The sequence below is a fragment of the Crinia signifera genome, chromosome 4 (genome assembly GCF_055691185.1).
Source record: "Crinia signifera chromosome 4, ASM5569118v1, whole genome shotgun sequence".
NCBI lineage: Eukaryota > Metazoa > Chordata > Amphibia > Anura > Myobatrachidae > Crinia > Crinia signifera.
Genome location: NC_139220.1, coordinates 124,932,376 through 124,945,241, shown reverse-complemented (window position 1 = coordinate 124,945,241; position 12,866 = coordinate 124,932,376). Strand labels below are relative to the sequence as shown.

Here is a 12,866-nt window from a genome sequence, read left to right as displayed (position 1 = left end):
TCTGTTTTACAGATTAACCCTATGTTTGAAGTAGCAGATACACAAACTTTCAATCCTCCCATTATTGATGTAAGGAACAGCTTCCCTTCCAGTGAACAGGTACTGACAATGATTACTCCACTTAGGCTAAATGACATATAGCAGGCATTGTATGAAGTTACTTATGCTCAAAAAACTGATCTTCTAGGCATATATGATTCAATATGCTGATAACATAATTGAAAAAGTGAAATTGGACAACTGTGAAATTGGACAAATTGGATAATGTGTACGCCCTAACAGACACTTGACAAATGTATATGTTCACACCACAAATGAATAAACTGCTGAAATTATCAGTATAAACAAATTTGATACAGCGAGACTGAATGGTGTGTACTTACCACCGAAACTTGCCCATAAATAAAACCAATTGATTGTGACATAATACAACACAATTGGACGAGTCAGGATTGGATAGTGTGTATCCATCACAACAGAGGAATGCCACCTAATGAATTTTGTGACATTGTACTGTCTCCCATATAAAAGCCCCTACTGGGGATATAACGGCCCGACATACACGCTGGTGTCACAGTACTAGCATTCAAAGGAGCGGCTAGCGTTTGCACGGCGCACACAGCACGCGGCTAATGCTTAGTCTGCTCGACATACATGTGTAAGCGCTGGTGTCTATCCCTATAAAGCACAGAGCGCACACAATCGGCATTACAAGGGACAAAGGCCCACATACCAACCTGTATAAATGACCGCTAAATATAATAGCAAAGGAAGCGGCAAATAACCGCATGGGTCATAAACAGGTTGCTGTAGAGTGCAATTTCGAAATATGGCAGGCATTGTATGAAGTCACTAAGGTTCAATCCATTGATCTCCAATACACATGTGATTAAACACACTGAAAATAAAACTGAGAAATAGTGAAATTGGACAATTGTGATATCGGACAAATTGGATAGTGTGTATGCACCATTAGAACCCGCAAAACAGCAAAGTGACTATTTACAATGGTGTGGTGTTAAAAATTACATTTAACACACACAAATAAAACCGAGAAGGACTGTATAAATACACTATCAGTATTCCACTGAGAATTTGGGCTGTATAAACGGGGAAGAGTGTGTAGAGTGAATCTAACATCCAGCTTACGAACGGAGAGTCCTAAGGAAGATTGGTTAGTGTGTACTACCAATACAATCCAAGCACCACGTACCCGCACAGTGAAATCAGTGCTCATTGTCCATATATTAATTAATTAAAATCACAGTGTATTACGAGCCGAAAGGCACATAAGCCTCTAATAAAATATTGAATCAATAGCCAGAGAAAAAATATATTTGGTTGGATCAAGAATATTACGATCAGGCAACTGATCAGTAAGAATACATATATAACGATCAAAGTTTCTTCCCCTGAACGGAGAGAAGTGAAACTTGGAGACCGTTACACATAAAAATTGAATGAGCTTCTACATCACGATCTTTTTTAAACCACTATTTCTAAACTTTATTCACTTCTACGTATTTGTTCTAATTGAGAAGCAGTAATTAGCATACTCCTTCTCTTTTCAAGTATATCCAATAAAAGTTATATTTTACAGTGTATATTATCAGTTGGACACCTTACATAGTTATCTGCAGTGTGCACCCACCTTATCTCTACTATTCCTCCCCCCTTTTTTGTGTATATCTAAAATTTAGAGAAGGGTAGCACCACTCCTCCTTTTGAATAAAACCGTTAAATTAATCGGAAAAACAAAAAGAGAATGCGGATAGATATAGCCTATAAAAGGCGAACAATAGGATATCAGTGCGGAACTTATCCCTCCTTCCCCTCTCCCTTACATTCTTAAATGACCATTTACATGATTCCAAAGTGGTAGAACTAGGGTTTTGTTTGTTTTAATTCTCAATGAGAATTCCAGACAGAGTTTGCAGATCGTACCATCCTGTAGTGCCATAGTTATGAGAAGGAATTCTTTGGGCCTTAGGGCCAGATGCACTAAGCTTCAAAAGTGATAAAATGGAGTGATAAACAGCCAGCCAATTAGCTCCTAACTTCCATATGAAAGACTGTGTTTAAAAAATGTCAGATAGGAGCTGATTGGTTGTTTTTTTTAAATCACTCTCCATTTTATCACTTTTGAAGCTTAATGCACCAGGCCCTTAGAGTGCTATTCTATTAGCCCAAATGCCATTTCAGACTATATAAATGGCTAGATATTACATTTAATGATGCATGGTCATTATTGCAGCATGCAATTAATGTCTGATTTTATCGGCTTAAAATAGTTCCCTTTCTCATGTGTTATCGCAACTCCCAGCTGCTCCTTAGTTGGGATTATGCCTCACGTGCCTTAGGCAAGCAATGTGTAATTCACGATAACAGGGACCCTGGAGTCGGGAGGCTAATAGGATAGCCCTTGTCTAACCTTTTAGCAGCAGTGAAGCACTATTGCTAATAGGATAACTTTTTGCCATTTGATTGAACTTCTCTTTTAAGAAAGATCTATCCAGTTATCTTTAGAACCTTATTAAGGTGATACATCAGTGCCTTGCCTATTACAGATCTTTTGTGACTGGTGTGTGTTATAGCAAACACTCCTCCCTAATTGTTGTCTGTGCAGTACCCTATTAGGCCAGAAATACACCAGCAGACTTGAGCCGTGTACACACAGCTGTGATAGGGGCTGAAATCGCTGGGAATATGGTTGCTGGCGACCATATTGCCAGTGATGGGAGTGTGCCCCGGCAATAACTTTACTGTGCAATATATCTCCCCCATGTGTACGAACCTTTAGATTTTGATTTTCTAATTTAGATCCCCATAGTAGCTGAGGGACTTGGACACTAGCTGAGAACTAGAGAAGTTCTTTTCCTCCAGTATACCCAACCGGAACAAGTCTGGCAAAGTCTAGTTTTTTTCCCACAGGGCAAACAATTGAAGGGGATTTCCTGCCTGTTGTAGGCAATGAGTATGTCTTCCAGTGTTTTGGAACCATTGTATGCTTTCCCATTCTGTGGTTTGAGTTAAAGATGCTATGTGAGGAGTAAGGTCCTAAACCTTTTTGAGACCTCCTCTCTTCCATCATATGATGTGACACTCAGTTCCTGGGTAATTGAAGACCCATGGGTCATTACCCCAGGCCTTGTTTCAATCTATTTGCTTAATTAGCACGTATCTTTCCATTGGTAGGTACTGGTTTAGAATGAAATGTGGGCTTTTCTGGACTTCATGCACTTAAATGCTGCTTCAGATTTTGCAGGTCCGATCCCTGAAACTCCTCAGTTGACAAAGTAGCACCTGTGACAGCTCGTTATTTAATAGGTTGGAACCTCCTGAGGTTTATGGTCTATGACTTTTTTGCTTTTTCAAAATTCAAATGATGAGGGTGGTGATGAGTAAGGCTTCACTGTTAACCCTTTTAGTGCCAACATCTCTGTGAGAGAGATTCAAAATACCCACTAAAAGTGCCAGCATCACTCACATTTCTTATACAAATTCAAATGAAAAAATGTTGTGTAAGAAAAGATTATATTTCCTATATAAGGTAAACATTACAGGTCATTATGATGAATTAAAATCTTTGCTTGACAATTTTCATACCTATTTTGACAAATTCACTTGGCACTCAAAGGGTTAAGAAAGAGGCATGGTCATTCCTTCAGCAGGGATGCTTCAACCTCCAATTCAGCATCAACTCACATCTGATTCCAGATTTTTGCAGTTTATTGAGAACTTTTAGACACAGACCTGCTAAAAGTTTCTGGCCAAGGGTAGATAGCAATGTCAATACTGACTCACTATAGCACATGGATTTGCAATACAGTAGATTCTCAATTAGATGTGTGAAGTCTCCAATGTGGTTCATTGCCAGGCAAATGTCATTTTCTATTGATTTTAGATCGATTAAAATTGATCTTAAAATGATAATCTGCTTCCAAGGCTAAAACACACGTACTAACATTTAAAAATGAATATTAAAAATAATTTGTTCAGAAATGTGTATTTTAATCCTGGATGCCCAACATTGATTTAAAATTGTTTTTAACGATCTGAAATTGATTTAAAATCAGCCGCTATCAATATGTCTCCCTTAGGTTCCTTTTAAACAGTCTGTGCTTTACCACTAGGTTTAATGGGGGACATTCTATATTGTGGTGAATCGCAGCAGGTTAATTCAGCCCAGGGGCGGATTGGCCCACCGGGATACCGGGCTTTTTCCCGGTGGGCCGGCCCATTTCAGCCATGTAGCGGCCGCTCGGCCGCCTTGGCTGGGCCGCGGACCGCCCGACCGCCTTCTCCGCGGTTAGCGGCCGCGGCCACAGTACTTTCACCACATCAAAGATGGCCGCGGTCAGCCTCATCCCATGCAGCAGTAATAATGGCCGCGGGAGGGCTGGTGCGCATGCGCGGTCGCGCACAGCAGCTCCCGCGGCCCCTCTGAGTGTGTGTGCGGCAGTCAGAAGCGGAGCGGGCGGCCACTACATATTTAGCTTTCCGGGGCCGCAGCCGCATATAATATGTGGCACAAGGATGAAAGATACAGTCAGTGCCGGCCGCTCTGACTGTGCTGAAATACTATCGGAGCCTGCAGTTTATAGCTCCGCCTCCCTGAGCTTCTGCCTCACAGATTAATCTATGTAAAATAACAGCAGGAGATGATGATGGTGCGGAAGAGAAGGCTGCTGTGAGGCAGAAGCTCAGGGAGACAGAGCTACAAGCTGCCTCCAATTGTATTTCAGCACAGTCAGAGCGGCCGGCGCAGTATCTTTCATTCTTGTTTGCCACTTATACAGTGTCATAACTACCCCCCTGCACCCAGTGTCACACTGGCTGCTCCTGCTGGCTGCCTGCTGAGACTGCTAGTCTGCTCCCCCTCGGCTGCCACTGAGAGAGCAGCCGCAGCTCCCGTTTGCTAACTAGCGCCCCATCATGCCCTGCGCCGCCGCTTCATCCCACCCACTGCAAGGACACTAAATCCCGCTGCTGGATGGGATTAAATTCAGCGCTCCTGGGCCCCCGTCACAGCCTGCTCCTCCTCACTTCCGCTCCTCATCAAGAGATACAGGCGTGGCAGCACAGCAAGCACCGGTATTCAACATGGGAGGGAGGGATTGCTTAGCACTGATCTTTATAAACTGTATTAAACTATATGTTCACAGTGTGTGTCGGTGTGCCCCCTGGACTGATCATTATACTATATATGTGTGTGTGTCAGTGTGCCCCTGGTCCCTAAACAATGGGTGGGGGTGTCAGTGTATAATAACACAAATACAACGTGTGTGCGTCTCATTGTGCCCCTGGTCCTTATACTGTACAATGTGTGTGTCAGTGTGATGGGCATCAAGGTGTGTGGCATATGTGTAATGGGCATCAAGGTGTGCGGCATACGCATAATGGCCATCACGGTGTGCGGCATACGTGTAATGGGCAGCAAGGTGTGCAGCATATGTATAATGGGCATCACGGTGTGCGCCATATGTATAATGGGCATCGGGGTGTGCGGCATATGTATAATGGCATCGGGGTGTGCGGCATATGTATAATGGGCATCAGGGTGTGCGGCATATGTATAATGGGCATCACGGTGTGCGGCATACGTATAATGGACATCACGGTGTGTACCATATGTATAATGGGCATCACGGTGTGAGGCATATGTATAATAAGCATCACGGTGTGCGGCATACGTATAATGGGCATCACGGTGTGCAGCATATGTATAATGGGCATCACGGTGTGCAGCATATGTATAATAAGCATAACGGTGTTTGGCATATGTATAATGGGCATCACGGTGTGCGGTATATGTATAATGGCATCGGGGTGTGCGGCATATGTATAATCGGCATCAGGGTGTGCGGCATATGTATAATGGGCATCACGGTGTGCGGCATACGTATAATGGACATCACGGTGTGTACCATATGTATAATGGACATCACGGTGTGAGGCATATGTATAATAAGCATCACGGTGTTTGGCATATGTATAATGGGCATCACGGTGTGCGGCATATGTATAATGAAATCATGGTGTGCGGCATATGTATAATGGCATCAGGGTGTGCGGCATATGTTTAATGGGCATACTGGTGTGCGGCATATGTATAATGGGCATCGCTGTCTCCCCTCCCTGCAGCCTCCACCACTTTGTGACTCCCCTCCCTGCATCCTCTGCCACTCTGCATTCCCCCTCCTACACTGCATCCTGTGCCACCATGCCCCCCTCACACTCTACGTCCTGTGCCACCCTGTGTTAGTCCTCCCTCCCTTCGTTCTCAGCCACCCTGCATCTCCCCTCCCAGCATTCTACGCCACCCTCCCTCCTCCCTCCCTGCATCCTCTTTCACCTTGCCACTCTACTCTCACCCCTCGTCACCCCCTTCTCACCCTTCATTACCAACCACTCTCACCCTGCACCAACCCTCTCTAAGGTGTACAGGTTTTTCGATTGAAAAAAAGGGCCCTCTTGTTATGGTGCATAATTTGTTCAAGGGAGGTGGCCCATACTCAGTGTCCCACGGTGTGCGGGGGGGGACGACAGTTGGTAGACCCCCCTGTCACACCCCCCCACCCCCCGTCTCTGTCTCCCCAGCCCCACAGGCTGCAGAATAGACGCTGTACGCATGCGCCTATTCTGCAGCCACAGCGGCAAAAATTGGGCGTGACCTCATTGAAATAGGCCACACACCCCACATTGATAATCCACGCCCCCCCAAAAATCGGGTGCGTATCCTACGCGCAACAATATGCCCCCCCCCCCCCTCATTAGGGCTGCTTCAAGATATTTCCCGGGCTGGTTTTAATTCCCAATCCGCCCCTGATTCAGCCACATGTGAATCCTTGCTAGGAGAATGGGGTCATACTGTATACTGCAGACGCTATGCTTCTGAGTTTAGCAGCTGGCAATCTGCATCCTACTCTGCAGGGTTGGTGTTCCTTAGAGGAAGCAAGGCGACCAGTTATCTGTATCTCAAGCATAGTAATGTACACACTGACATCTTTCCTAGTGGGAGTGTTGCGAACGTTCCAACGATGATCATAGATTAAGAGGCACCTACCAGATTTACAGCTTGCATGGCTGCTAAAAAGCGGGTTTTCCCAGTCATTGCACATTTGGCCAAATGGAAATACACAAGCGTAGGAGTTTGTCCATTTGCATAAAGCTTAATCAATATTGCTGTGAGAGATGTGCAAAATACAAGCTTCGCTTACAGGTTTGTTTGTTTTTTGTGCGCAATATTTAACTACACTTCAGTTCAGATCATTTGCTGGCAATAACTAAGGTGATTCATATTCCTTCACTATGGTCCTGGCATTTTTAGTGGATATTTTGCACATCTCTCACAACAACATTGGCTCTCAAAGGGGTAAGGGAGGCTGCCAATAGATAAAGCTGTGTGTGCTTTTGCTTGTGAGCACACTAGCAGGTGTCTCTCTTGGGCCACATCTGGGGGAGCCTTTTATACATGAACAATTAGGATGTCCTAGAGCTCAGTGTTTTTCACATAGACTGCTGGATCACCTGAAGTCCGCAAATGCAAATTTAGTTGCATATGATCTAGCTAATATTATTGGATAATTAAGTTTTCCTATTTGTATTTAATTGGCCCAGATAAACAATTTTTTGAAGAAGAGTTCTACTCACTCTTAAGGTGCCCATACACAGTACAATATATTCCCATGCGTTTTGAACAAGATCGCATCACATGCGATCAAATCACATGAGATTTGCTTGCGATGCGATCCGGACCTAGTTCAAAAAGCACAGGCATTGCACAGCACCCTCACACCGTGTATGGGCACCATAACTCTTAAGCTGTGTACACACGGGGTGATTTTAAGCACATATCGCTGGCAATATGGTCGCTGAGCAACCATATTGCCAGTGATTTGTATGTGCTGTGGGAGATAAATCTCCGGGTGCGTGCTCCGGAGTTCAGCCCCTATTGGTCGCATGCTCCTGCGACCAGCTATTTCCCCCTGTGGTTCCCGCGGCAGAGTCTCCTTTTCATCAGCTGAAAATGGGCCACTGAGCAATACATTGCACCGTGTGTACACTGCTTTAGGTTTTCAAACTTGGTCTCTGGACCCCAAACAAGTGAAATAATTAGCTCCACCTGTGGATCTTTTAAAACGTCAGTCAGTAATGAGCACACCTGTGTAGCTGCTATGTAACCTGGAAAACGTGAGCTGTCTGGCGTCCTGGGGACCGAGTTTGAGAACTACTGCTCTAACTGATCAGGTGCTACTTCTTGGGATGTAGGTTAGATGGCCACTTTTAGAAGCCTTTTCAGATTGCGAACTGATTTTTGGTTAACATTCATAACAGGATACAGTTTTGGCATTTTCTATTAATGTTCCTGTGCTGGATCTGAGCATACCCCCTCCTACAGAGAGAGAGAGAGAGAGGAGTGTGTTACATCCCCATGATAGCAGTGTTCCACAGAGTGGATAAATAAGAAAGGGTATTCGGTTTTTATAAATTTTTTGGATGGTATTTCAGTGGGTTCCTTATGTTCCTTGGTTTCCCTATGCTTTGGGATTTGTAATTCTGGATGAGTGGAAACCATGTGGAGAGGGCTGTAGAGGGGAATAGTTTCAGTTTCTTTAGTTTTTAGTCCCCAACTTCTGAGCCACCTTTACAACCACATTTTAGTAGTGTCTCTCAGGTAGACAAGGAGAGAAAACTGTTTAGACCAGGGGTTCCCAAAGTTTTTGACGGCACCCCAAAGCATCATGTTTTCGTGGCACCCTTAATATTTGTTTCTCACTTTCTCAATGAGAATAATTTAGCTTATGTTAAATAAATTGTGTTTATATGTCATCCTTAGGATCAGTTATGTGGTAATGGACATGATTCCCTTCTGTTTGTCCACAATTTGACTATTATTATGGACATAAAAAACTTGAATTGGTCCTGGACCACCAACCCAGAGCACCCCTGCAAGTCCCCAAGGCACCCCAGGGTGCCACAGCACCCAGTTTGGGAACCACTGGTTTAGACACTTCCTATAGGTAGTCCTGTCCAACCCCTTGTAGTAGTCGGGGCTGATCTTATTATTTTACCAGCAAAATGCTGGTTAGAATTTACTTCCGTCGCTGCCTGCTACAGTACATTTGGTGGGACTACTTAAGAAATGTGCATTTTAGGGTGGCCATTGATTGTTATCTTACAGTATGTTCTCACAATATTTAAGTAATTAAAATGTCAAACACTATAAGAAAAACTTTCAGGGACAATGTTCAAAATCTGACTGTAAAGTTGGCACCTATAAATATTTTCAGATCAACAGCTTAAAAGAAAATCTTACATATGTATTTGTTTTATTGCCTCCACTAAACAAATAAGGTGTCAATCCAATCAGCCCCAATTATTTTGCTGATTGCGAATCATCGCAGCAGAGGCCGCACTATACAGCATCCGAAATTTGCAGGGCAGCAAGCAATTTTGTGTAAATTCGGGCCTGTGATGGGTATGAGATTGGGAGCTGTTATCTGTGTTTAAATGCTGCGGCAATGGCACCCTTTGCATTGAATAGGATCAACTTCTAACAGTTCACTGTTAAAAGCTGGGAAGAATCCTTCATCAAGTCACTGATTTCACAAAATCATTTCATTTGGAAATAGACCTTGTCAAAATTCAGCTTGGATGGATTTGTAGTCTGTGACCGTGTTGACAACATAGCAGTACGTTGTAATATTTTAATTTTGTATTGAAGTAAAAGGTAATACATATTTTGATTGATTTTTTACTGTGTGCTCGTGTTCTCCCTTGAGATTGTAGCTATGGAAAGCAAGGCAGTGAAATGCTAGACTTCCGCAGAGGAGTTATTATTAGCAACATCACTAGTGTTGGTTTTCCTATATTATTCTCCACCAGTACTCTGTACAGGGCTATTTTCAGCTGCAGTGTTCAAAGTGACATCGTTACTGTCATCAGAGGCAAGATCCATCTCTCATGGGAAACTGTCATGGTTAAGGCTTGTCTTTCGGAGATTAATTTAGAGTGTATTTCCTCAACAGTGTGTTGCTGGCACAGTTCAAATCCCAGATGCATTTGACAACCTGCTGTAGTAATGTAATAATTCTTGTTTATAGACCTTTAACAAATGAAATGTTGCATAATAAAGGATTGCTTTGGGTATTGTTTGATAGAAAACAAACATGAGATTACTGCAGCATTGCATAATCATTTTTATAGAAGTAATTGGATGATCTGTACTTCTGCTCACACATGCGTTGAATCTTGATTTAAACACTTGTCCTCTGTTCTAGAAGTTTTCAGAGCACACATTGGTGACATTTTTTAAAAAAATTTTTTTTTACTCCTGACGTTTTAGATTTACTGTATATCCCTGTACATATCAGACATTAAACTACTTTTATCATACTGAGAAGGCTGCAGAAATGCATGCAAGGCACCTTTACAGGCAGATCTTGTATGTTTTATCAACGTACATACTCCAGAGCTAAACACACAGGTAGGGAATGAGATACTGCATTCGACAGTCAAAGGACCAAAAGTGGGATCATAACCCAACCCTCCCACCGCATATCCCGAACATTATATTATACTAGCACATTCTAACTTGTCTTGGAATTCAGTTTAAGTAGTAAGATAGTAGTGTTCCCTCTAAGCTTCTTTCATAAGGTGCCGCACCTGCCCATTTTTAGAACCTCAAAATACACCCTGCCCTTTTTGTGTGTGGCACTGTGCACCCTTACGCTGCCCACTACCGCTCTGACATGCCGCTGAGAACTTTTGGTGTGTGCCATCATGTGTAATGGGTATTACGGTGTATGCCATCATGTGTAATGGGCATTATGGTATGTGGTATAATGTGTAAGAGGCATTACAGTATGTGCCATAATGTGTAATTGCCAGAATATGTAGTGAGCATACCAGAGTATGACAATGTTTAATGGGTGTAATCTTAGTGGATTGTGCAATTTTTTTAATATATATTTTCTAATGTAAATTTCTAATATAAAATGTGCCCTCCCGATTGAAAAAAGTGCCCTGCCTGGTGCTTCGCACCCTGCCCTGAACACTAGGGTAACCTTATGTAAAATCAGTGTGTGAGTAATTATTAAGAAAAGCAGGATATCCAGGAAAAATCAGGACATGCTCCTTTATTAGTGCTGCATCTCTAGGAGAGGGATGTCTGCTAATTTGTTGAATTCATTATGGCCGTGGTTCCCAAACTGTGTGCCATGGCATCTTGGGGTGCCTTGGAACCTTGCAGGGGTGCCTCAGATTGGTGGTCCAAGACTAACTAATTATGGTCAATGTAAAAGGCAAAAGTAGTGAAGGTGGCTGCCAATCATAACATTTATGGACAAACAGAAGCAAATCTTGTCCGATAATTAAACCTAAAGATGACCTAAATCGCACAAAAAGCACAATTTATGTATTTAATACTTTTTTATTCATTTCTCAATGAAAAACTTTTGAGGGTGCCATAGATATAATTCTGATACTAAAGGGTGCCCTGATCCAAAAACTTTTGGGAACTACTTCGTTAAGGTGCCCATACACATACGATTTGGGCACTTTTCACCTGATTCTGACACATCCTGCCAAGAAATTGGGTGAAAGGTGCCCAAATCGTATGTACCTAACCTCCAATCCGATGCACGGTCCCGTGGGCATCAGATCCGAAAATCGCAATTGCTGCACTTAACATTTATCAGATCTGTCAGCACTTGCTGTGGTCACATACGATACATTGGGGTAGATTTATGAAGCAGTTAAAAGGGAGGAGAAGTGATACAGTGCCTGGTAATTTATCACCGGCCAATCAGCTCCTATTTAAACCCAGCCTGTAACTTAACAGTCAGAAGCTGATTGGCCAGTGATAAATTACCAAGCACTTTATCACTTCTCCTCCCTTATCACTGCTTCATAAATCTACCCCATTGTATGCTAAAGGGCCGCATACAATGTATCCTATGCGGTCAAGCCAGCAGTTGTCCAGGTATCGCATGCAAGGCTACATACCTCGGATTAGTGTATGGCCATCTTTAGACTGATGTGCAAAACCAGCACAGAACCACAACTACACACCCCCACATATCTGAGGCTAAGGATGACAGGAAGGCACAATTGTCTTCAGTTTATATTTTTGCTATCCAAATTGATCAATAATATGCTTTTATCCCAGGGGATCTATGAGAAAAATGCTGATCCTCTAGGGTGCCGTGATTCAAGAAAGCTTAGGAACTGCTGCATTTAGGATCCTCCAGTGGAGACCTCTGCTGGTGAGCTTCTGTAATGAGTGCCACAATAGCAATACAAAGGATTCAAGACGTAAAATCAAAATTAGTATTGGCTCCTTATAGTATACTAGTAAGCCTGCTTGAAGCAAATCGTTTGAAAGCTAGTAGATGTAGTCTCACTTGCTGCAAACAAATGGCATTGTAAGCCCACTCGAAGCAAATAAGCCTGCTTGAAGCAAATGCTACGAAAGCTAGTAGGTGTAGTTTCACTCGCTGCCAACAGATGGCACTGTTTTGGAGCCACACAGACACTGACATATATACATATATACATACTGAATGTGTTACACGCGTTCTTTGGGCCATATCAATGTATAACTTTTCTCTATCAGTCAAACCTCAGAGGGCACTTGTAACCTCTATTGATGTAATCTATATACTGTACACAGACATCCATTGGGCCATTATACACTTAGGGGTTGCTTATAGTCATTATTGTTTTTTCACATTTTTTGAATGACTGACATCCCTGTTGGGACTGTTATATATCAGCGTCCTATTGGACCTTAACCCTCACAGATTATTATATCATTACCCCCACCTGTAGTGCTATAGCACGACCTGCAAAATTGTCTAATA

General features: G+C 42.9%; 1 protein-coding gene across 4 annotated transcripts in view; it reads left to right on the top strand.

Annotated features, from left to right (window-relative positions):
* Nucleotides 1–12,866, top strand: part of POC1B (POC1 centriolar protein B) — a 113,785-nt gene that overhangs the window by 47,392 nt on the left and 53,527 nt on the right. For all 4 annotated transcript variants that reach the window (XM_083182368.1, XM_083182371.1, XM_083182369.1 and 1 more), the window contains exon 10: nucleotides 13–99. In XM_083182368.1, the coding sequence (XP_083038494.1) occupies nucleotides 13–99 (87 nt within the window). The remainder of the gene's footprint in view (nucleotides 1–12; nucleotides 100–12,866) is intronic.